The sequence below is a fragment of the Mercenaria mercenaria genome, chromosome 7, assembly GCF_021730395.1.
Source record: "Mercenaria mercenaria strain notata chromosome 7, MADL_Memer_1, whole genome shotgun sequence".
Classification (NCBI taxonomy): domain Eukaryota; kingdom Metazoa; phylum Mollusca; class Bivalvia; order Venerida; family Veneridae; genus Mercenaria; species Mercenaria mercenaria.
Genome location: NC_069367.1, coordinates 84,280,662 through 84,307,991, shown reverse-complemented (window position 1 = coordinate 84,307,991; position 27,330 = coordinate 84,280,662). Strand labels below are relative to the sequence as shown.

At 36.2% G+C, this 27,330-nt stretch overlaps 3 protein-coding genes across 3 annotated transcripts; 1 reads left to right on the top strand and 2 right to left on the bottom strand.

Moving 5' to 3' along the window:
* The first annotated feature begins 31 nt into the window (after window positions 1-31).
* On the top strand, window positions 32-15,590 carry LOC128558703 (uncharacterized). The gene is made up of 3 exons (XM_053548839.1): window positions 32-374; window positions 8,118-8,191; window positions 15,411-15,590. Exons 1-3 carry the CDS (start codon window positions 298-300, stop codon window positions 15,572-15,574), a joined length of 315 nt encoding a protein of 104 aa, XP_053404814.1. The 5' UTR covers window positions 32-297; the 3' UTR covers window positions 15,575-15,590.
* A 3,755-nt stretch (window positions 15,591-19,345) lies between these two features.
* On the bottom strand, window positions 19,346-21,745 carry LOC123565694 (uncharacterized). The gene is made up of 2 exons (XM_053548838.1): window positions 19,976-21,745; window positions 19,346-19,465 (listed from the first exon to the last, which is right to left on the bottom strand). The coding sequence occupies exon 1, from the start codon at window positions 21,688-21,690 to the stop codon at window positions 20,746-20,748; it is 945 nt and encodes a 314-aa protein (XP_053404813.1). The 5' UTR covers window positions 21,691-21,745; the 3' UTR covers window positions 19,346-19,465; window positions 19,976-20,745.
* On the bottom strand, window positions 21,722-27,330 carry LOC123565305 (uncharacterized). Its single transcript, XM_053547306.1, has 2 exons — window positions 27,175-27,330; window positions 21,722-26,664 (listed from the first exon to the last, which is right to left on the bottom strand). Exon 2 carries the CDS (start codon window positions 26,516-26,518, stop codon window positions 21,722-21,724), a length of 4,797 nt encoding a protein of 1,598 aa, XP_053403281.1. The 5' UTR covers window positions 26,519-26,664; window positions 27,175-27,330.

The following is a 27,330-nucleotide window of genomic DNA, read 5'->3' as shown; positions in this document are numbered from 1 at the left end:
AAGATCAGCAGACGCATGAAAAATGGCGGCCTACATGAATGTAAACTGTGTGAAATTAAATAGGAAATAAATACAAGTTAACAGACAATAATCTTTGGAATAAGTTTGCAGAGATAACAAGTATTGTAAGCAAAATGGATCTGAGTAGAAATTACAGAACCTAAAGCTCAACATTAGGAATAATCACATACGAAAAATGACCTTCACTATCAACGCTGTCCAGATGTTGAAAAATCTGGCGTATCACATGTACGAGATTTGTTGTCTGTATGTTATAATTGGACAACGATCAAATTCATGTGGGACTGTCAGAAAAATACCACACTTGATAAAAAGGAAAGAAACCAAAGAAATGGCAAAATGGAAGAGCAAAAGTGAGTATCAACTTGCTAAACATATTTTTTTTTTACTTTTAAGTCTTGGGAAATAACTAATACCATAATTTTCAGTAGTTCTGTTCAAAACAAAGTGCAGTTTCAATGTAAAATGATACATGTCCCTGCAAATGCTTGATAAAGGTACATGTGATAAAAAATTAAAACTACATGTAGATCTAGTCAAAATAATTGGACAGTCAGATTAATGATTGTTTAATATTTTTGACAGGCAATCTAATCCAAGTGGAGATATTGCTCATGTGAAAAGATTATCTCAATATTTCCTAGGATCGTGTCAAATTAGTTTGAATAAAGTTCTAGCCAGGTACTGTAACTCAAAAGATAATTATCAAACATGAAACTCTCAGCAATATTCTCATGAGTCCTGTTCACTTGAAGTATACGATAAAATCTGTAAGAAAATCCTTTGAAAGTATGTTTTGGACAATCAATGAAACATTCAGACACTATATGTCACATGTGCCTTTGACACTGAGGAACACATAATAACATATCCAGTAATAAATGTTTTTTTCGGACTCATAACTTACTAAGTCCAAGTCCCATCTCGGTGAAGAGTCTTATAAATATCCGATACTGTTGTTTAAACATCAGCCGATAAGGTTGTTATTTTGTACACATTTCAGCTGAACCAAAATTCAGATTGTTTTGACTTGTCGTACAATATACATGTAGGTGGCACTGACAATCGGCAAAATATAAAACAATATTCAAGCCACTGAAACTTAACCAAAGCCATTTAATTTTAAAGCCAGTTTATCAATTTGTAATTTTGGCTTTCTAGTATGACAATGCCTGTCTTTTAAGACTTTGCATCTAAGGCCAATTAATATGCATGTATGCAGGATGCAGACCTAAAGTAGTCATTGCATATCCCCATTCTAATAGCAGTTTTTATTCATGTTTATATAATAAACATTATGCAATGTTCTTATGATATGTCAACTGTGGTATCTGTATATTTTATTATGAAAAACCACAAGTATATTTTTACTACAAAATAGATACATACAAAAACACAAATAATACATATCTTTGGTGACTTTGAAAATTGCATTATTCATACAAGCTACACATAAAGAAAACAACAGTATACTGAGATGATGAGATATAAACCAGTTCAGAATAGTTCATTTGTGAGTGTGTTTGCAATTTAAGCTTGCAAGCTTTTGTTTTCTGGGGTGTACAAAAAATAAAAAAATTATATCCTTTTAGACGTTTTATTTTTATTTATTTGGTCGACTGCTCAAAATTGGGATTTTTATTTTTATTTGTCCCCCCGACCCAAACTTTTTGAAAAATCTCCCGTAAACCAGAAAATAAAAAAATGCTGGCCTAAAGTCTAATTAACATGAATCTGCAATCAGATATGAAATTACAGGGACTATATATAGATAAGAAAATAATTTTTTCTGATTTATAGCAGATATTAATCTACCCTCTAATATAAATTAATAAAACATCTTAGAAGGTATATGGAATAAATTGTTTTTAATTCATTCACAAAATGATTTGAAGGTATCTTGAAAAAATATTTCAAAATGTTTTTTTCTTTCAATTTCAAATCTCTTCCCGCATTTTTTTCTTATCAAGGATTCAAACAACTCATAAACAGAATTAAATTGATACTATTTTGATAAATACATTTAATCTATATATTTCAAATTTAAATTGTATTTTATATACACTTACTGAGATCTTTTACAGTTAATGCAAATTGATCCCTCTCTGGCTTATTCACCAAGTCATAAAAGCAAAGCACCTGTTTATTGAACCCTTGGGGCAGTCGGCCAAAGGTTACATTACATCATGAACATGTCTGCAATGATTTCTAATGAGATAGTGATTATCAGCAGGTATGAAATTTGTTCGGCTCAGGATCACATTTGTCCAGTCGTTAGAGACAGAGGCTAGAGATATTGTAAATTTTATGAGAAAGTGGTATCAGAGAGAATTTTATGGCCAAGTGCTTTACAGGTAATGACTCTAACGACTGATGCCAGTCTAGTATAATGACAAACTGCCCCAAAAATACATGGCAGCCACTCAACACCTGACTCCAATATATCTATCTGACGTTTATCGGGACACGTTATATTGTAATATTTACAAGCAATGAGAGATGTACAAAAGCTGAGAGTGACAGCAGGCGGATACAAGAAAATCTGACAATTTAACCATATTTCCAGCGAATAGAGTCCCGTCTTCTTTATTATGTCTTGTGTATAGAACTAATGTGTCAGCTAAGTTTGTGTCCTAGGAAAACCAGTGCCCCAGCCACATTAATCCTGGGATTTTATCGCACTACATAAGAATAAGAAAGCTGTTACTCTAATGTAGTGTAGAACAGAAAGCATTATATATTATGGAAAACACTGCAATCACCTCACCAGTACATTAGATACCCATTCCTATATATTATGGTGTCTGTCAACTTCCAATGCAATTTCACCAGATGTCAGGAAACCAATCACCCACTGATGGCCCTATTCACTTGTAAATTCAATGACTAAATTTTGCAGTTTCTGTTGTTCTTTGTGTTAACATTTAACGTTGGCAGATAAGGAAGACACTTTTGATTCTGCAAGTCATAACAATAAATGCATTACCATGTTCATTTCTTTTTTTTGATAAATAAATCTGATGATACCCATTAAACAAATCAGAAAAATGATCTATAAACAGTATCATAATATTCTTGTATTTCAACTCTACTTGAAAATTAGAAGAGGGCCATGAAGGCCCTGTATCGCTCACCTGACCTACTGACCTAAAGATTATCAAGATTAACATTCTGACTATGTTTCATGAAGATACAGTCATAAATGTGGCCTCTAGTGTTAACAAGCTTTTCCTTTGATTTGACCTAGTGACCTAGTTTCTGACCCCACCTGACCCAGATTTGAACTTGACCTATAGATCATTAAGATCGATCATCAACATTCTGGCCAAGTTTCATTAAGATATGTTCATAAATGTGGCCTCTACAGTGTTAACTAGCTTTTCCATTGATTTGACTTGGTGACCTAGTTTTTGATCCTACATGACCCAGATTCAAAATGGATCTTGAGACCGTCAAGATTAACATTCTGACTAAGATTCATGAAGATACAGTCATAAATGTGGCCTCTACAGTGTTAACAAGCTTTTCCTTTGATTTGACCTGGTGACCTAGTTTTTGACCCTAGATGACCCTATATCGAACTTGTCCAAGATTTTATTGAGGGTAACATTCTGACCAAGTTTCATTAAGATTGGGCCGAAATTGTGACCTCTAGAGTGTTAACAAGCTTTTCCTTTGATTTGACCTCGTGACCTAGTTTTTGACCCCAGATGACCCAATATCGCACTCGTCCAAGATTTTATTGTAACATCCTGAATAAGTTTCATTAAGATTGGGCCAAAATTGTGACCTCTAGAGTGTTAACAGTCAAATTGTTGACGACGGACGATGGAGTGTTCACAAGCTTTTCCTTTGATTTGACCTGGTGACCTAGTTTTTCATCCCAGATGACCAAATATCGGATTTGTCCAAGATTTTATTGAGGGTAACATTCTGACCAAGTTTCATTAAGACTGGGCCAAAATTGTGATCTCTAGAGTGTTAACAGTCAAATTGTTGACGACGGACGACGACGGACACAGGGTGATCACAAAAGCTCACCTTTGAGCACTTCGTGCTCAGGTGAGCTAATAAAAAGTTAGCCTTCAATGCATGTTTTCTTGGATGGAGAGTTTGTAAGCTCTTTACTAGTAGGATTATTTGTCCCTAATTAAGTTCCATGTGCATACCCCTTTTTCCGTCGAAAAATTGTGTTCATTTTACATAGCTGATAGAAGCAATACTAGTATACCATTCTTTAAAATCAAAGTTATGACAACAATTCTTTATTTCTTACAAGTTATGAGGGTAAACAGCAGGACAAACATAAAATATTTTATGTCTCTTGCTCTACATAACTTTTGGGATAGGTGAATGTGCGGATGTCAAATGCTTGAACCCTTAATAAACTCAAAAGCATGTATTTTACAAATGTCAGATTGTATTATACAAACACATGCATGTAGTTCCATTGCCCTTACTATATCTGTCCTAAAATGCACAAACAGTCTAGACAACAGCACGGCTGCTAAACGCTAGCGCCACCACCAAATTGTGGTGATAAGGAAAAGAGCTATCGACATTTCCGTGGTGCAGCTATCGCCCGTTCCTACTTGTAAACAAGTGAGAAAATTTTACATTTTATCTTATATTTTTATTGATAGAACTTTTTTCGAAAATCGGAGAATGTAGTTCCGTGTAACAACACTTTAACTACAGGTTGGCTGTAATTTCATTAAAATATTATGCAAATTGTGGTGCCAGGAACTTTTCTCCCGAATCTGACAGTGACACATTTTTATATCGGTCAGTATTCGAGCACTATTCTGATGAATAGACACACTGTAAGAACATACCTGCATATGCAAATGGTGTAGAAATGACAAATAATTATATACGTACACACCATGAATAATAGAATCTTGGGTTAGAAGAAATATACCAGGATTTTTAAAAGTGGTGGCGCTATAACTCTAGTGATGGCGCTATACAGTAGTGGTGGCGCTGTTACGGCATTCAATAATACGAACTGCTGACACATCCGGAACAAAACAAACACCAATATTTTCTAATTGGTAATTTTCCTGCAAGGAATTACGTTATTAAAGAATGAAAAACACGATCATAGGTTATTTACCCTTATGAAACATCCTCTGTCAAAAAAAAAAAAAAAAAAAAAACTGCCTCGGTAGCCTAGTGGTAGAACGTCAGCTTCGAGTGTGGAAAGTCGTGGGTTCGAACCCCAGCCGCGTCATACCAAAGACGGAAAAAATGGTACTAGTAGCTTCCTCACTTGGCGCTAAGCATTAAGAGGATAGTGCTAGGACTGGTAAGCGCGGTGTCAGTATAATGTGACTGGGTGGGATATCATGCAACGTGTCTACGACGTGATATTCCAGTGAGGCAGCACTGTAAAGTTGGTCATTGTGCTCACTGCTACAAGCAGAGACCGTCGTTTATATGACAGAAATCTTTTGGAAAAAGACGTTAAACCCGAACACACACACACACACACACACACAAGAAAAAAAAAGAACAGAATACTCACAGACCCTTGGAATTTTTGTAGTCAAAGTAAATACTTTCCTTTGTTTAAAGGTGGTCAATCACATTTAATCAACATCTTTTAATGACATTTTTTACTTTTTGTATATTCTAGTAGAGAATTATTTAAGGAACAAAAAGACCAATTAAATAGAGTTAGATTCCTATTTGATATGTATATTTTATTATTTTTATAAAACTTTGTAATTACTCCCCTTTAATATGAAAGTATATAAAAAGCTGGGTATTTCTTTTTATTTCGATACAATGTCTAGTTTTACATTTGCATTTGATAGACATATCAACTATTGAACAATCTGAACCAAAATGCAAGTTTTAAAGCTGTGTGTAGCTTCTGAATTCATTTATTTCCAATCTATCTTGGTTTCGCAACCAAGATAGGCAAAGGGAGGTAATAATAATTCTTCAAACTTGCGTTTCTAATGAATTTCATCTAAATACGTAATTTTTAATGCAAATATTTTACAAATATATTACAATATGTCTAATATTTATACATTTCCTTAGGCAAAGTATGTTAATCAAATTTATACTTATGATAAAATAACTCTATCTTGGTTGGGCAACCAGGATAGGAAAATGAATTTTTAAAAATACCTCAAGTGAAAATCTAATTTGTATTAAGTGTTAAGTGAACATAAATGAGTGTAAATGATCAGATGCTAAAGTTTCGAACAAATCCGTTACATGGCCGAAATCTGATTATCCACCTTTAAAATGTTAATGTAGAATTATTTCTAACCTTAAATATTCTACTTAAATACAAACATGTACTTTTAATTCAGTCAAGAAAAATAGTAGCAATACATTTATTTCAAACAAAGATTTTTGTCCAGGATAAATCAGTTTTAACGCGTGAATTAGAAAAATAGTCCTCACCAAAATTCTCTCTCAAATATAAAATAGTTTTAAAGACACTGTAATCTTTTAATTTTACTGCTAAAAGACGTGAGGGATGATACATATCTCATTTCAATTCATGCACGACCAAACCGAGTCTGCTGTCATGTTTGTCGGTTTCGGTCCATTGTCCAAAGCGTCTTTTCACAAAATTTATCACATTGTAAAGGTAAATGATAATCTCAAGTGGCACCGCTAGACCGCTCAGGTAAATTGAAAGATCTACGTATTTACATTGTAACAGACAGAAATTTTACAATTAATTCAAGTCCTCGAATTCAACAACCATATAAAGATCCGCTGTGGGATTTTCATACATTAAAATTGAATATATTAGCCACAACAGCGCCACCACTACTGTATAGCGCCATCACTAGAGTGACAGCGCCACCACTTTCAAAAATAGTGGTGTTTTTTTCTTTTTACTGTGTTTTTCGTCATTTTTTTGTGTGTGGAAATACGTGTAATTCATTTCTACACCATTTGCATATGCAGGTATGTTCTTACAGTCTGTCTATTCATCGGAATGGTGCTCGAATACTGGCCGATATAAAAATGTATCACTGTCAGATTCGGGAGAAAAGCTCCTGGCACCACAATTTGCATAATATTTTAATGAAATTACAGCCAACCTGTAGTTAAAGTGTTGTTACACGGAACTACATTCTCCGATTTTCGAAAAAAGTTCTATCAATTAAAGTATAAGATAAAATATAAATTTTACTCACTTGTTTACAAGTAGAAACGGGCGATAGCTGCACCACGGAAATGTCGATAGCTCTTTTCCTTATCACCACAATTTGGTGGTGGCGCTAGCGTTTAGTAGCCGTGAACAGACCTGTTCAATTTTTATCACAGTCATGTTTTTACCCATTTTCAGTCTTGGATTGAAGGAAGGTATTAAAGAGAACTTAATTCTTTCCATCTGTACATAAAGTTGAAATTCACTCAAATCCAATATAATTTTGATTGGCAATCTGATCAACATTTAGAAGGACAAATCATGTGAGGATATTCAGAAACTGTATTTGTTTGTAAACGTATTGTTTACTTCTGCCTTCTTGCTGAATAGCTAATAGGATAATGCATGTGTAATCACAACAACTTCTGATGATAGAATCGAATGTGTATTTTAATCATCGCAGCAAAACTTTTTTTTATCACCAATTATTATTTGATGACACGGTTTTAAATAATGAGATGTTGGGTTCATCTCGAGAAGAAAATAACTCGCGAAAGCTCTTCCTAATGACCTTTCCCAGATTTATTTACACAATCTAACTGTCATATCGGCTGTCAATTTTGCATACTGTTGCAATTGTGGAGACAAATACAAAGGTTAAAGCATGTTCTCCTGGTGTTTTAATGGACAGTTATGATTAAAAGTATTAAATTTTATGAATCCCTGTCGCTACACAATGAAAAAAGGCCCGCTCTGAAATTTTGAAATCAGTTTTAAAAAAATGAAGCGAACGGAAGCTGAATTTTAAAAAAGTTTTTTTTTTTTGATTTTGAAAAAAAAATGGACAGGGAAATCCATTGACCAAGTAATCAATTTCGTGTGGCCTTACAATGAATTTTGTATAATAAATGTTGATTCTACGGAGGCGTGAAAGGGCCATCAGATGCTAATACGTTTTATTATGTTACAGGTACAGAAAGGATATAGGATTTAATTCGGCTAACCATATCATCAATATGATACTGAGATTTGGTGATAATACAGGTATGCATTCAAACCCCTTGTAAAGTAAAAAGATGTTAAGTAAAGTCATGCAGCCGATAGTTATTCATAGTAAATTACTGTGCCATTGGTATATGTTCTAAGTATGTTGAACTATTTTTTACTGGGCATGAGTACTTGCAAGTTTTGTAAGTCCACGGCTACCTATTGGTGGTGATAAGAGTAGGCCAAATTTTATGATCTGTAACGATAATGACGTCAGAGGTGGTAAATTATTAAACATTGAACTACATTGTACAGCGGATAGATACAATATAGTTGTGAGAAGTATATTCCTGATTAAATTCTGCATGGTTACATAGAGAAGGTGATTTATCAAAATCAAATCAGCTTCCAAAACAGCATTTCCTCAAAACTGATAACCATGTCTTTTCAAATTGAGTTAATTAAATGAGTTTTATAAAATCATAAAATGAGAGGCTCTGTCAAGCATTTTGTCGATTTCATTAAACACGTTTAAACAATTAAATAAGGCACACAATTTTAATGTTTCAAATATTAAATTTTCTTAATGAAACTTCAAAAAATTTCTTCCTTCTTTACCTATATGAAATGGTAATTTTCCCCAACATGTCGCGCTAATGTCAGTGTTATTAGTGTAATTAAAACCTTTTACACTGTTATGTTGTATATGCCAAGTAAGCAAACAAAGACGTGATAAACTCTTCTACCACTGTTCTCCGAACATTCAGTCAAATACCATTACCTCGATATTCAAAGTACTGCAAAAACTGCATTGACGTATCCGAAGTTCGACGTAATGATATTGTCTCTCTAAGACTACATTTTGTATATGTGTAGGACGTCTATATTGTCATTACATACAAGCTTCTTTGCCAGTTAAATACGCATGTTGTTACTAATAAGAAATGGTAGATTTTTACCGAGCCAAACAAAAAATATTTCGTCCAAACTGTTATATTCAAAAACAGCTTGCTCGCTTGCACACTGTTTTAGACTATTGGGAATTAAATGCAAACTTGCAAACATTTAAATTGGCTTAAAGCTAAATAACAAACAAAACAAACATGCAAACTAGCCTGTTTTTCAGTAATACATCGCAGAACAACAATTGGTTGTTTTTTACCTTACAAATACCATGGATATTTTAAGACAAGCTATGATTTCAACAAAAACAGGTGTAAAAACAGTACAGTCAGGTAAGTTGACGGGACTGAAAAATCCCATCAAGCTAAACAAAATATCGTACTAATAATAACGAGGTGAGAATAAATAATACCATTAAAATATAAAGAGAAAAATCGGGACCGACCCAAACTCATCGTGCTAACTGGAGTATCCAGATAACCAATATCAAGGTAATGATCTTCAACTGTATTAACAATGGGGAACATACACTCAAAGTTCTTCACTTGAACTTGGATAATTCCAACACCATTCTTTGCTCAAACTCATTGTCAGGTCCCAACAAAATCCTTAAGCCTTCTGAAGTTGGGTATCATTCATTCCTGGAGGTACCACAGGTGGTTCTACAGTGTTAACTGCACTTGGAGGCCCTGTATTTGTCTGCTGAGGCCCTGCTACAAACAACAGTAATTAAACAAGGAAAGAAATTATTTGGTCACTGTACACAAATGTTCTAATGTTCTGGGTCAATGTGACCTTCACCTTTGACCTCAAAATCAATAGGGGTCATCTGCTGGTCATGAGCAACCTCCCTATTAAGTTCTGTGATCCTAGGCCCAAGCGTTCTTGAGTTATCATCCGGAAACTGTTTAACTGTTCCGGGTCATTGTGACCTTGACCTTTGACCTACTGATCTCAAAATCAATAAGGGTATTCTGCTGATTATGATCCACCTCCCTATCAAGTTTTGTGATCCTAGGCCCAAGCGTTCTTAAGTTATCGAGTTATGGGACTTGATGCAATCAACTAGTTTTATAACCCGAAGACACGTGAAGTTTCAATTTAATAATATTAGATCTGCATTTGTCTTGGAGATAGTAACTTTCATGCAAAACTACCAGAATTTTCAAAGTCCAAAAGGCGGCATAATTTGGCCAAAATACATGTCAGTGTTATGGGACTTGACCCAGTGACATTGGTAATTGATCTAGCAAAAGAAAAAATAAGTTTCAAATCTATATGCCTTTAAGTAATAGCTATATGTACTTGCACAAAAAACTTTAACCAGGATTTTTTTAATCCAAAAGGGGGCATAATTTGGCCAAAATGCATGTCAGTTATGGGTTATGGGACTTGATGCTATCAACTAGTTTTATAACCCTGAAGACACATGTGCAGTTTCAATTCAATACCTGCATTCTGAATTGTTCCAGGATAGGGACCTGCACAACATCTGTTGGAAGAGAGTTCCATAGAACTATAGTAGCTGGGAAGAAAGAGAATTTGTAATAATTACAGGGTGTAAGAATCTGCTTGTAATATAAGAGGTGAATGTGTCTAGTGAAGCAGGTGGGGGTATAACAGAAGGGGGTATAGGCACTGCAACCAGTCCATTTGCAATTTTATAAAACATAAGTAGCCTGACATCTGACCTTCTGTCTTCAAGCGAACGCCACCCCAGTTTGTTTACCATTTGGGAGACACTGCTGTATGTGGAGTAATCGTTGGAAAACTATCGCGCAGCCCTGCGCTGAACCATTTCAATTTTATGGATGTTTTGTTTAGTATATGGACTCCAGACAGAGCTGTAATGTTCAAGTTGGGGTCTGACTAGGGTTTTGTAAGCAAACTCTTTAACATTTGGGTTTTTAGTGGGGATGTCAGGAAGTTAAGAGTTTGACTTGATTTGGAGGTGACCTGATTAACATGTTTGGTCCAGTTAAGGTCTGAGGAGATAGTAACTCCAACTTTTTTGCATCACTTACTGCAATGGAGTGAGTATTTGGACCTACCAGGTACATGGAGTTTTTGACTTAGTGATATTTATCACTGTACATTTTGAGGGGTTAAACTCCATGTCCCATTTGCTCTCCCAGACCTGTAACCTGTCAAGGACTTGTTGAAGAATACTTTCATAAGAAGAGTTTTTGAGGGTGATGTAAACAGCAGTGTCATCAGCAAATAACCTGACCTCTGAAGCTATATTTTCCGGCAGGTCATTTATGTATACATGTAGTAGAAAGAGATGAGGGCCTAGAACAGAACCTTGGGGTATTCCAGACGTTACTGGGACTATAAGGTATTACAGTGACTTATTTAGATAAAGACTTTTCTTTTCAAAAATGATGCAGATGTGTTCACTAACATTATATCTTTCATAATAATACAGTATTTTACCTTAAAAGTCATTTAAAACAAAAACTGCAACATTTTCAACTCTTGCCTCTCATTTTTTGTAGGTCACTTCCATTTCATAAAAAATGGTGTAACTAATTAATTTGGGCAACAAATATTTTAATTCTTTTATTTTTCCTCTAATTATGTATTTAGATATTAAGCATGATACAGTTTATCATTCCAAGAGTTAGCAGTTTCTCAGAAATTTTCACATAGGTAAAGAAGGAATTCTTTGAAGTGGCAACATTTTTCTAATTTTTTCCTTATTTTGGATAAAAAGAATTTCTGCAAAGTTGTACCACTCAATTCAGAATGCAATTAACAGGTCTAGGAAAGTGGTATATTTACAGATAATCTATAAATTCACAGATTTTTCAATCTATGAATTTACAGATAAAGTCTTTGAAAATTGCTAAAATTGTTTAAGAGTCATAATGTCACAAACTAAATCAGCTGGGATGGCGTACCCTTGAAAATAGGAGATCTGATTCACGCCTCCTTATGTTCTATAAAATAGTGAATGGTTTGGTTGCTGTACCACTTCCTCCTTATGTCAGCCCCCCATCCCGTCTAACAAGACATATCCATCCCCACTTCTATACACAGATCCTCACTCCCTGTAATTACTATAAGTACTCTTTTTCTTCCAGCCACCTGATAGTGCTTTGGAATTCCCTTCCAGTACAACTTGTGCAAGCCCCCACCCAGAACCAATTTAAGCAGGGTGTGACCAAACTTGCACACAATGCTTAACATGATAGACCTGTTTTTAAACTGCTTTTATCTGTAAATCCTTCTTGTTTTTTTTAACACTATCAACTGTATTTCATGCTTGCAAATACACATTGTGTATTACTTTTATTCTCCTGTCCATTCTACCTGTCTACTTTTAAATTTCTTGTACAGGCGTGCAGCTGCACGTAATACTCAACAAGAGGGCCATGATGGCCCTATATCGCTCACCTGTTATCATTGCACTTAAGGACAAGAAGGTCCTCAGAAAAAATATCTAAGTCCAAAGGACAGGAACAACAAAGGGAAGAAATTTAACCAAAAAGAAAAAAAAATTCTTAAAAGGTACAGATATGTCAAAATACACCTAAAAATTGGAGGTATCATCCATGTTGTACCACAGAAAAGTGGTCTCGGTTTTTCCCTACAGTCAATAATAAGAAAATTACTCAAAATAAGCTATTTATAGTAATGTAAAAGGGAAGTAATTAAAAAGAAACTTATTGTAAGTGAACAAAAGAAGGATCTGCCAAATAAATCTGTTGACATAAATGAAATTTCAGATCAGTATCTTCATTAGTTACGGAGATATACCCATTTTAATTTGAAATAAAGGGAGGTAATTTGACATAAAATCAGTCCATAGTTATCTACCCTGATTGGCTCAGTCCAACTAATGACAATAATGAAATTTCAAATAAGTCCTATAAGTACTTACTGATATAAATCCATTTTGATTACAATCAGGGGAGGTAATCAGATATAAAATAACTCTGAAACCTACGATTGGATCTGATTTGTCATGGAATCAAAGATTTATTGTTGTTGAAGATATTTTGGAAGTTTGTATCAAATAAAACCATAAATGAAGTCTCTATATGGCTGCAAAAGCCAAAATAGCCAATTCTGGACCTTTAGGGGGCCATAACTCTGGAACCCATGAAGGAATCTGGCCAGTTCAAGAAAGGAACCAAGATCTTGTGGTGATACAAGTTGTGTGCAAGTTTGATTAAATTCAAATCATAAATGAAGCTGCTATTGTGCAGACAAGGTCAAAATAGCTAATTCTGGCCCTATCAGGGGCCATAACTCTGGAACCCATAAAAGAATCTGGCCAGTTCAAGAAAGGAACCAAGATCTTGTGGTGATACAAGTTGTGTGCAAGTTTGGTTACAATCAAATCATAAATGAAGCTGCTATTGTGCAGACAAGGTCAAAATAGCTCATTTTGGCCCTTTCAGGGGCCATAACTCTGGAACCCATTATGGGATTTGGCCGGTTCAAGAAAGGAACCGAGATCTTATGGTGACACAAGTTTTGTGCAAGTTTGATTAAATTCAAATCATAAATGAAGCTGCTATTGTGCAGACAAGGGCCATAACTCTGGAACCCATAAAGGAATCTGGCCAGTTCAAGAAAGGAACCAAGATCTTGTGGTGATACAAGTTGTATGCAAGTTTGGTTAAAATCAAATCATAAATGAAGCTGCTATTGTGCAGACAAGGTCAAAATAGCTAATTCTGGCCATTTCAGGGGCCATAACTCTGGAACCCATAAAGGAATCTGGCCAGTTCAAGAAAGGAACCAAGATCTTATGGTGATACAAGTTGTGTCCAAGTTTGGTAAAAATCAAATCATAAATGAAACCACTATTGTGCAGACAAGAAATTGTGGACGGACGACGGACGGACGGACAGACAGACGACGGACGAAGGGCGATCACAAAAGCTCACCCTGTCACTATGTGACAGGTGAGCTAAAAAGAGGCGTGATACAGTATACATAGATAAAATCGCAGCTTGAAATTAATTGATTTACTTATGGTATGCATAAATAAAGGTCTATTGTAACATTCAGGAATTTCTGTTGACTGATTTTTCTGAAAATGCCAAAAACTCAGTCAACAAAAATGGCTGAAACTCACAAATGACCTTAATTTATGCATAATGTAAATAAACCAATTAATTTCAAGCTGCGATTTTGAGAATACAGTGCTTTCGGGTATAGCGGACAGCTAATTTTTCCTGCATTTCAATTCAAAGAAATTAAATTTAGTAGTTTTTTCTGTATATGAGACAGAAAACAGCTATTCTTTTCAAAACATTCAGATTTTAATAGAAATTCATGTGTTTTTCTCTTCATGCCATTGTTTACATAGTGCTGATTTAGGATGTACAGGATGTATCATTTTTTCCATTATTCAGGAGCTAAAAATTCACATCTAAACAAACTTCCCAAGATTTTTTTTAACTGTAAATCAGAATAATAATTTAATGTATTTTCTTTTAAAAAAACATTCAGCATTTTAAATTTCTATCAAATACTTTTCATTCACTGATGTTGTTTACAAACACATTGATTTAGTCAGTAAAGCCTCGATTTTCATTTGATGACATATGAAAAATAACACATTGTCAATAAGCTTAAACATTTAAAATGTATGTCAGAATGATCTGTCTGCATGCAAGTAAAAGAATGATATAAAAATTTATACAATAATTCAAGGTTATAAATATAAAATTTATCAACCTATACTCTATACCCTAAAATCCGCTAGAGCGGGTTCGGGTCTGGCCGGCTGTCGGCAGTAACCGGCCGCTGCGCAGAGATACACTTTATTAATGCTGTGTTAAGTCAGTTCGCGCAAAAACTGCCATTTTTTAAATATCAAAATCATGAATCTACAATACATTTTCAGTATTTAAGCGACAGATTTGATTTCAGCGGCGATAAGTTATCTATTTTTAACTTTTGACATGTATGATTTATAAGAATTTCTACGTCACACAAATGTAGTATAGAGGAATCGAGTGTATGCGTATTATCTATGCTCGTAGACACTTGCGGGAGGCTGAAAAAAAGACCTATCTATTATATAACTTTAAATATTGTATTATCTATAATAATAAGTAATTGTTTTAGAGTCATCACAATCGATTTGACTGACTGTAGCTCAGTAGGGAGTAGCCTTGATTACCACCTTGGTGATCTCGGTTTGAACCCCATATGCTGCATTTTTTCTTCTTCAAAGTTATAGACTATGCATTTGTTTTTGCTTAGATATGAACGTGTGTTTTGATTTATAGATAAACACAGATGCAGTGATCTATATGTAATGATTACTTTTTTTGTTGCGTTGTCGCAATAGTCTTTAAGAGACACTTCTAATTCTATAACAATGTTTCATTATCCTTTTGTCTTTTAGGTATGAGTCGGCAAATACGTAGCAAGCCAAAATATGACCAGTCTGCTTTGGATTTGGCAGTCACAGCAGTCCAGTCAAAAACAATGTCACTGCGCACAGCTTCGAGATCATATGCCATACCAATATCACTGGCACCAGACCAGAAAGAAAATGCAACTATATAAATATTATGTTATATACCCTACCCGAGGTATTCTATAAGAACCATGGTCGTGAACGGAAAAGTGCACTTACCCATTTCAATCGTACATTTCTTACCTAAAACGTGCAGTTCGGTGAATGGGTACCTAGCATATTTAACAAGCGGTAATTTATCTTCCATCGTGCACCAGTCACATTGTCTTAATATTTCATATTGCAGAGATATTCCATATATTTTATGCTTTCGTCAACGTTACAGTAAAAAACTTGCGTGAACTCACCTAATGAACATCCGGTCTAGAGGTCACAGCAGTGCGCACATGTTTGGTGAAATGTAAACAAACAAAAACAGAATTCAAAATATTCACAGTTTTACAATAAAACTCGAAATGATGAATGAAATTCATCTTGTTTATGATTTCTGAATTTGAAGTCATTCATTGGTATACACATGTACTGTTTATTTACTTCATATTGCACACTTATGCTGCATATACACATTTTAGCGTACACATGTAGTTAAACGATGACTGACCTGCATTTTCACATCAGCCAATCAGAATGGTTTTGTAATCTAGACTGGAACTTCACCAGGGAAGTTCAACCAAGTTTTTTGTGTAACGTTGAAAAAACTATAAATTACGCGTTGTTTCTCTAACATAAGAAATATTGAAGAAATGCGACTGGTACACAATGGAACATAAATTACCACTTGTTCAATATCCATATTACACATTTACCGAACTGCGCGTATTAGGTATGGAATGCGCGATTGGGTAAGTATATTTTCCCGTTCATGACCATGGTTCTTATAGAATACCTAGGGGTAGGGTATAACATGTACAGAGACATTTTCTTTCTGGTCTGGTGCCAGTGACCATGATAAGGTCAACAACAGGATGCCTATGACTGCTACTCTAAAAACAATTTTATCACCAGCCGAGGAACAGACCTTGGTGGACTGGACCATTCACACGGGTCAAATAGGTTATGGCCGAACCGGATGTGAATTACTTGACACGGTAAAGAAAATTTTAGACATGGATGGACGCAAAAACCCATTTACAAACTATCCTCCGGGAAAAGACTGGTGGTATGCATTTGTCAAACGCCATCCTGAGATATCTGAGCGTACACCACAACAACTTGTAGTCACCCCAGGCAAAATTCAGTCATGGTTTGGTGGGTACAAAGCCTATATTACTGTTTCATGACCCAACGCGTTTGTACCATGCAGACGAATCGGGATTTTCGCTATGTCCTAGATCCGGGAAGGTCGTTGCGATAAAAGGCTCTTCCAATGTATATAACTTCACATCCTCAGATAAAACACAAATAACCATACTTGCGTGTATGAGTAGCACTGGTAATGTCCTGCCGCCACTTCTCGTGTATCCCAGAATCCCAGACAGGGATTTGCAAACAATCCACGAGAAGGATTTCCTGCGGCAGTCCTAGGCCGATCGGAAAATGGGTGGATGGACAGCGAGTTATTTTTCATGTGGTTGAAAGATGTTTCCATCCCTTCCATAGAATTGCGTGGTGTTAAAAAACCTGTGGTACTATTTGTGGACGGCAACTCCACTCATCTGAATTTGGCGGTCAGTGAGCTCTGCAAACAGCACATTTTATTATATTGTCTTCTTGAGCATGCATCCCATATAATTCAACCTTGCGACTTAAAGCTTTTCAGTGTGCTAAAAGAGGCATGGCGACAAGCAGTGCGGGATTTTCAAATGGAACATGTAGGTGAATTCGTGACTAAGCAGAAGTTTGCAAGTGTGTTCCGTCATGCATGGGAAAAGTCTACTACGATTGATGTTGATATAAAGAGATTAAGAGATTCCGGACTTTTTTCCCTGGACAAGTCACGTGTTTTGTCAACATTTAAGATGTGCCCAAGTAAGATATTTGAGCGGTCATCTGACTGCTTATCGTCGTCCGGTTGTTCAAATGAGCATGCATCTGCAAAATTATTGCCAGTTGTTCCAAATAAAGTGTCATCAACTGAATCTATGCCAACCGTTGTTCATTCATCAGCTGTCGATGACCTTTCATTGAACTCCTCTGAGTCAACTGCTAAACTCTCAACTGCCACTCCTGAGGTATCTTCCACGGCTGCTAATATTCAGTCCAACACTGTCACCGAGTTGTCAATAACTGCCGCCGAATTGAAAACCATAACCGCTGAACATCAAACTGCTCCCGTGCAACTGCCTGATTCTGGTGCTAAAATGCAAACTGCCTGCACTAAAATTACAGCTGCTGAATTGCAATCCTCTACCGCTGAGCTGCAGATTTCTCCCGAGGAACTGCCGTACACTGTTACTGAAGTTTCAGCTGCTAACATTGAAATGCCTGTTGCTTCCAGTGAACTGCAAACTGCCACAAGTGATGTATACAATCTTCTTTCACTGAAGTGCTTCCATTAGTTGTTGGTGACCTTTCTGGATCAGCTGAAGTTTCGAATACACCCGCCAAGTCTGACTCTTCTCCAAGTCAATTGAACAATTCTCCAGATTATGTTTCACCACCATTTGCTGTGTTGCTAAAATATCCTCTTGCAAAACCTAAAACAGGAAATAAAAAGGCAAAAATGGCCATGCCAAAAGCAACAACAGGAATGGCGTTCCTTGATATGATGATTAAAAAACAAAAACAAAAAAAAGAGAGGAAGAAAATGCAAAACTCCAACGAAAACTAGAAAGGGAACAAAAAAGAGCTGTCAGTGGACAGCGCGCTCGACTATTCTCAGTGCTTGATAGTATCATATAAGCAACGAGTAAAACTTTAACATTACAATAAGCATATTCTAAGTCGAAAAGGGGCCATAATTCAGTCAAAATGCTTGATAGAGTTGCCTCCTCCTTTTTACAGACTGGGGTCATGATGGTAAACAAGTATGCAAAATATAAAAGCAATATCTCAATAGACTTTGAAAATATTTGGGGTGGTACGCAAACTTTAACATTTATTCTAAGTCAAAAAGGGGCCATAATTCAGTCAAAATGCTTGATAGAGTTGCCTCCTCCTTTTTACAGACTGGGGTCATGATAGTAAACAAGTACGCAAAATATGAAAGCAATATCTCAATGGACTTTGAAAATATTTGGGGTGGTATGCAAACATTAACATTTATTCTAAGTCGAAAAGGGGCCATAATTCAGTCAAAATGCTTGATAGAGTTTACTCCTCCTTTTTACAGACTGGGGTCATGATGGTAAACAAGTATGCAAAATATGAAAGCAATATCTCAATGGACTTTGAAAATATTTGGGGTGGTACGCAAACTTTAACATTTGTGTGACGCTCACGCTCACGCCGACGCTGGGGCGAGTAGGATAGCTCCCCTATTCTTCGAATAGTCGAGCTAAAAAGCAAGAACAGGAAAAGCAAAAGAAGGAAAAAATGATAAACAAAATGATCGAGAACCTCCATAAACGATCACAGTGCACATCTTCGTCCGACAAAGAAGACGAAGACCTAAAACTGACAGATGGATCTGATATAGATATGGAAATTGACTCCAACGTGTGTGCAAAGTGTGGGTCTTTGTATGACAATAATGTTGTTAACTGGGTTTGGTGTAACCGGTGTCCCAGGGTTGTTCATCGAGCCTGTGTTGCCTATGTGGATATGTCTGAAATAAATGAGGAACAAGTTGCAGCGTTTGAGTTTGAGTGTGACTTTTGTTGAACAGATGTAACTTGGTTACATTCCTTTAGAATGCATTAAATTCTGTAATCAGTTAACAGCATGGTTTATGGTATCTGAAATGTACTACATGTATATGTTTGTACTGGCTGGTAAATGTTCAAATATCAAGACAAATTGACAATGCGTAACTGTTTCAAGATGATCTTTATTACATCATGTTGCATGGTGTTATGTCCAGTTCGTTATGTTACGATTGACTGAAAATACACAAAACCATGAATAAGTACTGGCAAATAAGTCACAATACATGTATAATGCTATTATAGCCTAGTAAATTATTATACATGTCAAAACAACTTAATTAATGTTTAAAATCTTTAAACTTCTTAACACAATACTAACAAATGTAACAATAGTGAATTTAAGCAAGGTGAAACAAAGGGGCATAACTATGCAAGGCATATACAAGAATTTGTAGCAGTTACTTCCCTTGACAATAAGCAAACGACAACTGAGGTCTTAAACCTAATAAAATATACAAACACAGCTTGAATACAAAGAAAATCGATCCTTGTTACTTAAACAATTGCTGTCCTAAATCTAGAAAACTGTAGTAGTCATTTACCAGCAACAAACTTATTAGCGAACAGTCAGATATGGGTGGGGTACGAATGGCGCGTAACTAATTAATAGTTATACAGCATAATTGCTTGATTTTACATGTCAAGAATATTCAACAATAGTAAAGCAAATACTTATATTCTTACCAAATTATAGTACATGTATTTGAACCTTTTCAGTACAAAAAAAAAAACGAACAATTTTCTAGAAAAAAAATACTCTGGAAACATGGCTAAACTGCTAACGAAAATCAAAGCAACATTATCGTTGTCGTCTAACAAAACGGCTAAATGCCGGTAAGTACCGACCATTACGAGTGGCACTTACATCCCAGCCCCTTAATTGTGAAGATAACATCTGACACAATTACTCAACACAATTTCAAAACTTAAGATACAGTAACTCAATTTGCAAAAATAAATTCTTGAGGTTTGAACCATGTGCATAATTTAAAGACATTAAAGGTATTTTACAAAATACACTGTATTCTCAACTAAAGTTTACAACATATGAATTCTCAAGTAATTCTCTAGTAAGACCTTTCAAATATCTTCAAAAAAAAAAAAAAAAAATAAAAAAAAAAATTAAGCTATAAATGCCTCATCAGTTATTTAGCTCAACATACAATAGTTCAACATATCAGATAGTTCAATAGACAAACATGCATGTATAAGGTAGTTCCTTCAAGTAGTTCAATTTTCTCTTGAAACAACACACATAGTTCAATTTCTTCTGAAACAACAACACACTCTAGTTCAATTTTCTTCTATAACAACAGTTTAGACTAGTTTATATCGATCACAATAATTAAACTGTTTCTCTTGCTGACTAGAAAAATTTACAAGATATTGAATACTACTTGTTATCAAGATTGTTTCACGGGGATTATTATGCCCCTTAAGAACAGTGAAGCAATCTATGTTTCCGCTTCAAGAAGCAAGCATAGCTTGTCAACTGGACGTACCAAGCTCGTATTGAACACAGTTTTCAACTTCACTTGCCTAACATGGCCTAATCTATCTGGAATAGTCTCTGTTACTTTACCCATCAACCACGAATTCCTTGGCGCGTTAGAATCTACAACTAGGACAACATCACCAACGCATAAATTTCTTTTGACGTCACACCACTTCTGACGTTCTTGGAGTAGAGGTAAATATTCTCGAGTCCACCGATGCCAAAACAGATCAGTCATGTACTGAACTTGTCTCCAGCGACGTCTGATGTAATTATCTGTTTTCGCAAAGATTCCTGGAGGTAAACTTGGCTTACGTTTCATAAGAAGAAGGTGATTCGGGGTTAACGTCTCAAGGTCATTATGTGAATCTGAATTCCTGGTAATTGGTCTATCATTGATTATAGACTCAACTTCGCAAAACAAAGTATGTAAGGACTCATCATTAAGAGTTTGCTCCTTCACAACACTATTTAGAGTTTGACGTACAGTCTTAATCATTCGTTCCCAGACGCCTCCATGATGCGAGCCTGCTGGAGGATTAAACTGCCAATCTATGTTTTTCTGTAACATTGCGTCATGAATCTGACACACATTCCAGTCAGTAATCGCTTTCTTGAGTTCCTTATTGGCACCAATGAAATTACTTCCATTATCAGACCGCATTTTTGTCACTTGTCCGCGACGAGCAATAAAACGACGTAATGCATTGATGTACGAGTCAGTGTCTAGAGACGCGGCAACTTCCAAATGAACAGCTCGACTTGCTAAACACGTAAAAATAACACCATAACGTTTTACATAGCTTCTTCCTTGCTTAACCTCAAAGGGTCCAAAGTAATCCACACCTACGCGCGTAAAAGGTGGTTCATTTGGCGTGACTCGATCTTCAGGCAAATCGGACATTTTTTGTTCACCAACGCTGCCTCGCTGTCGTCTACAAACTACACATTTTGAAATGATTTTTTCTGATAGCTGACGGTGCATTGATCAGCCAAAATCTTTCTCTTAATTTCGAAAGCATCTGGTTTCGACCAACATGGTTGAGATCTTGATGAATTTGTCTCATTATTAGACTAGAAACATGACAGTTTTTTGGCAATATGATAGGATTTTTGCTTTCAATTGGCATACATGACTCGTTTAAACGACCTCCAACACGCAAAAGTCCATCATCAAGAACAGGGTCAAGATTTCTTATCGAACTGTCTCTTTTCAATTTGTACTTTCCGGACGCGAGAGTCGCGATTTCCTCTGGGAATGCATTTTTCTGAGTATAACTGATGACAATTATTTCAGCTAGATTTAAGTCATGAACTGTTATGTCAGGACAACCACGGTCAATGTCACCAGAAAAATGACTTTGCGAACTAGACTTACACTTTACGCGTTGCAACAACTTTGCGCGAACCTTAAGTATCCAGGCTACTGCTCTTTTAAGTCTTAGCCATGAAGAATAGTGTAATATTAGTTTGTGAATTGGATCCTCTTCAATTGATTCAAAAGTAACATTGTTTGTAACTGATTTCACGAAGTTTATTTTCTTAACCTCGGGGTCATCATCAAGTAGAGAATCTGATACTTGAATGGTAGTTTCCGGTAATATGGACTTCCACAAAAATTCTGGTGCTTCAATCCAATGCCTCGAGAGGTCAGTTGCTGGAATACCCCTGGAAGCTATGTCCGCTGGGTTGAGCTTCGTGCTCACATACCGCCACTGGTCGGGGTTCGAACCTTCATGAATTACCGATAGTCTATTAGCTACAAATGTGTGAAATCTTGATGTGGTATTCATAATGTAGCGAAGAACCGACATACTATCAGTCCAAAACACTGAGTCATTGAACGGAATGTCAATTTCTGATTTCACCATTCTGTCTGTGCGAACAGCAACTGTAGCAGCTGTAAGTTCTAATCTCGGTATTGTGACCTGTTTCAACGGCGCAACACGCGATTTTCCAATCACAAATGAGCAATGAACTCTTTCATCTGAATCTACTAATCTGAGATATGTGACAATTCCGTATCCACTTTCACTGGCATCAGAAAAATGATGTAGGACAGCGGAAGTAATTTTTCCAAACAGTGATGGCTTCAAACACCTAGTAACGCTGAAGTCGGATAGCTTTTCAACATCATTTAGCCACAGATACCACCGCTCGACAACTTTTTCTGGGACAGGATCATCCCAGCCTAGACCTAACCTACACAGATCTTTCAAAAGATTCTTAGCTTGAAGCATAAATGGCGCCAGGAATCCCAAAGGGTCATACACGCTGCTAATCATAGACAACATCCCCCTCCTGGTAAGTGGACGTTCCTTGAGGTGGACCTTGAAACAGAACATATCGGACTCAACATTCCATTGCACCCCAAGTGCACGATCAATGGGAAGAACGTCTTGGTCCAGGTCTAAATCTTGAATTTCTTTGGCTCTGTCACTAGCAGGAACTGCCTGCATTACCTCACGACTGTTGCTCAACCACTTTGATATGTGAAACCCGCCCTGACTCAAAGCTTTTTGTAAACCTTTCACAACTGATTTCGCGTGATCAACAGTATCAACGGATTTTAAGCAATCGTCCACGTAAAAGTTTTTCATAACAGTGTCAGCTATTTCTTCATCAATGTCATCACTACGGTCTTGTACAGTTCTTTTCAATGCATAATTCGCGCAACTCGGCGAGGACCTTGCACCGAACAAATGAACCATCATTTGATATTCAACAATATGTTTATTAATGTCCCCATCTTCCCACCATAGAAACCGTAACAAACTAGCATCACATTCTGGGACCCTAACCTGATAAAACATGCTATCTATGTCCCCCATAATAGCAACTTGCTCCTCGCGAAACCTGATCAATGTTCCAATAAGAGTGTTCGTAAGGTTCGGACCTTGCAATAATTCTTCATTCAAGGACCTTCCTTGAAAACGTGCCGCACAGTCGAATACAACACGTATTTTGTTTTTCTTTGGATGGAATACACCATGATGCGGCAAATACCAAACACATCCATCGTTCTGTGTCAAATCCCTACTTGGAACCTTTCGCGCATAGCCATTCTCCATCATCTTATTCATGAAATCACCGTACTGTCCTTGAAATTCTGCATCACCTTTGAAACGCTTTCCTAGTAATGACAGTCTGTGTATAGCTACCTGTCTGTTATTAGGCATTTGTATGTCTTTCGACTTAAATGGTAAGTTCATTACATAGTGTCCATTTTCAAACCTTGCAGATCCTGCCACTATCTCTAAAAATCGCTTATCTTCGCAAGAATGTTCCGGAACATCATCAATTACGCGTTCACTGAAATCAAGGTTAAAATTATTTCTAACTTGCTGATCAAGACTTGTCTGAATGAAGTTACATGTCACTGAAAACGCGTTTAAACATTCAGCATCAACATCACTATAGTCTATGGGACCATTTACAGCCCAGCCGAATAGGGTCTTAACCGCAAACGGACTGTTGTCAACACTGGGAATAACATCCCAAGGCTCCAGTGCCCTAGGTACGTCGACGCCAATCAAGAGTTCAACATCGCAATTCGACTGATCAATCGTAGGTAATTCAACGTTTTTCAAATGTGGCCATTTTTCTAACTCGGACTTTGTTATTCTATCTGCAATTGTTACCGGCAACTTTGTCTGAGAGTATATCTTTGGCAAGTCAATAACTTCATTCTCATCTAAAGACAAAATCTCTAGACCCGTAACAGCAAGACAGTCTCGCGTTTGCCTTTCAGTAATAGTCTGGATTGTGACTTTATGTCCTTTCCCTAATACATTTAATTTACTAAGTAAACTTTCAGAACAAAATGTTGATGTACTACCAGTATCAAGAAATGCATATGTTTCTACAACTTTGCTACTACTTTTAGATTTAATTTTCACAGGAACAATAGGCAAAACTTGACGAATTCCAGCCCCTGTAGACGTTGCAGCCGTTTTTGTGTAAAATTTTTCATTGTCCGTGGGTTCCACATGGAGAATACTTGGGTGTGGTCTCTTGCAGATATGACATTCCATCTTCCTGTTACAATTTGACTTCTGATGCCCTGGCTTCAGGCAACCAAAGCATAAACCCTTTGATCTCAAGAACTGGTATCTTTCTTTAAGTGGCTGTTTGGTGATGTCCTGGCAAGAATTCAGCGAATGTTCAGCGCTGCAATACACACACTGCACAACGTGTTCGGATAGACTTGTTTCAGGTAGTAACTCTCTATGTTCGTCATTGCTTGTATTTGTAGCGAAACTTCTATACGGCTTCCTTTGATTCAACGTAGGCGCACGTGTACTATGCGACTCCACACTCATCACCGTTTTCCCATACAATGGGTCGTTGGCCTTCTTAGCTTCCCTTTGTACAAATGAGACAAGGTTGTTGAATTTTACAACGCGATTCTTTTCCTTTAACTCATATACTATTGTGCGCCACCTCTCATGCAGGTAATACGGTAACTTCATGATGATGCGCTTAATGTTCTCAGAGTATTCAAGAACCCTAGCCGCTTCCACATTCTCAACTGCGTATAAGCATTCCTTTAAAAATATAGAGTATTGATCTAATGCTTTTGGATTGTCTGCTTTTATGACGGACCATTCTAAGGCTTTTTTAACATACTCGTTAGCTACCACATCGGGATCACCATATCTGTCTTTGAATTCCTTCATTGTAGCTGTGAAACCTACTTCAGCACTCAAGTGTGAATATCCTGAAGCTATTTTGTGTGCTTCACCAGTTGTAAACTGTAGTAAGAAATTCATGCGCTCATCATACGAATCAGTGTTATTTAACACTCTTGTCTGAAACTGTCTAATGAATCTGTTGTAGTCCATAGGATTTCCTTCAAACTTGATAATTTCAGACTTTGGTTTATTCAGTTCACGCGTCACCCTATGTAGGCCATCGTTCTCATTACTACTGTAAATGTTAGTGGTACTGTAGGTACACTCAGGTTTCATGTAACTATTCATTTGAGGGTTTGCAGACTTTGGTAGCGTTGGTGGAGGTGAAACCCTTTCCATATCTGGTTTGAACTCTGGAGCATCAAGATTTAATGGTAAGTTGGTCTCCTCAAAAATATTTTCATCCATACGTATGCTTTTTTCTAATTCATCCATAACCTTGGTTTTAGCATCACTTATTTTAATTTCAGTGGATAATTCTAACTCTTCCTCTTTTATTTTCAGTTTTAACTTTTCTTCTTCGATTTTCTGTCTTTCCTTTAAAGCTGCGGCTCTTGTCAATAGTTCTATCTTCCTTTGACTTTCTTTTAACTTTTCTATTGATAATTGGCTGTATACTGAACTATGACGAGATACCGCACTAGATGTACTTCCGGGGCTTGTTTTAGAAGTCTTATTTTCGGCTTGTTGCATCTTCACCGAAAACCATTGTTCAACACGTTTTTTCAAATCACACAATTGTTCATAGGATAATTTCAATGCATCATCGTCAGACTTTTTTTCATCAGGAGATAAGAATTGTTGATAACACTCATTAGCCTCAATAAATTCTTCGTAGTATTGAAGCCACTTTGCATGAGACTGTTTTATTACTAGCGGATCTAATGTACACTGTAACAATTGTTCCAAATTATCACTCTCTTTCTTCAATCTGTTAAGCTTCGCTTCTCTTTCCCCTTTCTTCAAGTTCATGGTATATTCACGCCCTTTCTCTGTTAAAGTTCTCTTTCGGCTAAGGTCGTCATCCATTTCCTCCATTTCACATGTACTATAATTTGTCAATGTTGTACTGGCTGGTAAATGTTCAAATATCAAGACAAATTGACAATGCGTAACTGTTTCAAGATGATCTTTATTACATCATGTTGCATGGTGTTATGTCCAGTTCGTTATGTTACGATTGACTGAAAATACACAAAACCATGAATAAGTACTGGCAAATAAGTCACAATACATGTATAATGCTATTATAGCCTAGTAAATTATTATACATGTCAAAACAACTTAATTAATGTTTAAAATCTTTAAACTTCTTAACACAATACTAACAAATGTAACAATAGTGAATTTAAGCAAGGTGAAACAAAGGGGCATAACTATGCAAGGCATATACAAGAATTTGTAGCAGTTACTTCCCTTGACAATAAGCAAACGACAACTGAGGTCTTAAACCTAATAAAATATACAAACACAGCTTGAATACAAAGAAAATCGATCCTTGTTACTTAAACAATTGCTGTCCTAAATCTAGAAAACTGTAGTAGTCATTTACCAGCAACAAACTTATTAGCGAACAGTCAGATATGGGTGGGGTACGAATGGCGCGTAACTAATTAATAGTTATACAGCATAATTGCTTGATTTTACATGTCAAGAATATTCAACAATAGTAAAGCAAATACTTATATTCTTACCAAATTATAGTACATGTATTTGAACCTTTTCAGTACAAAAAAAAAAACGAACAATTTTCTAGAAAAAAAATACTCTGGAAACATGGCTAAACTGCTAACGAAAATCAAAGCAACATTATCGTTGTCGTCTAACAAAACGGCTAAATGCCGGTAAGT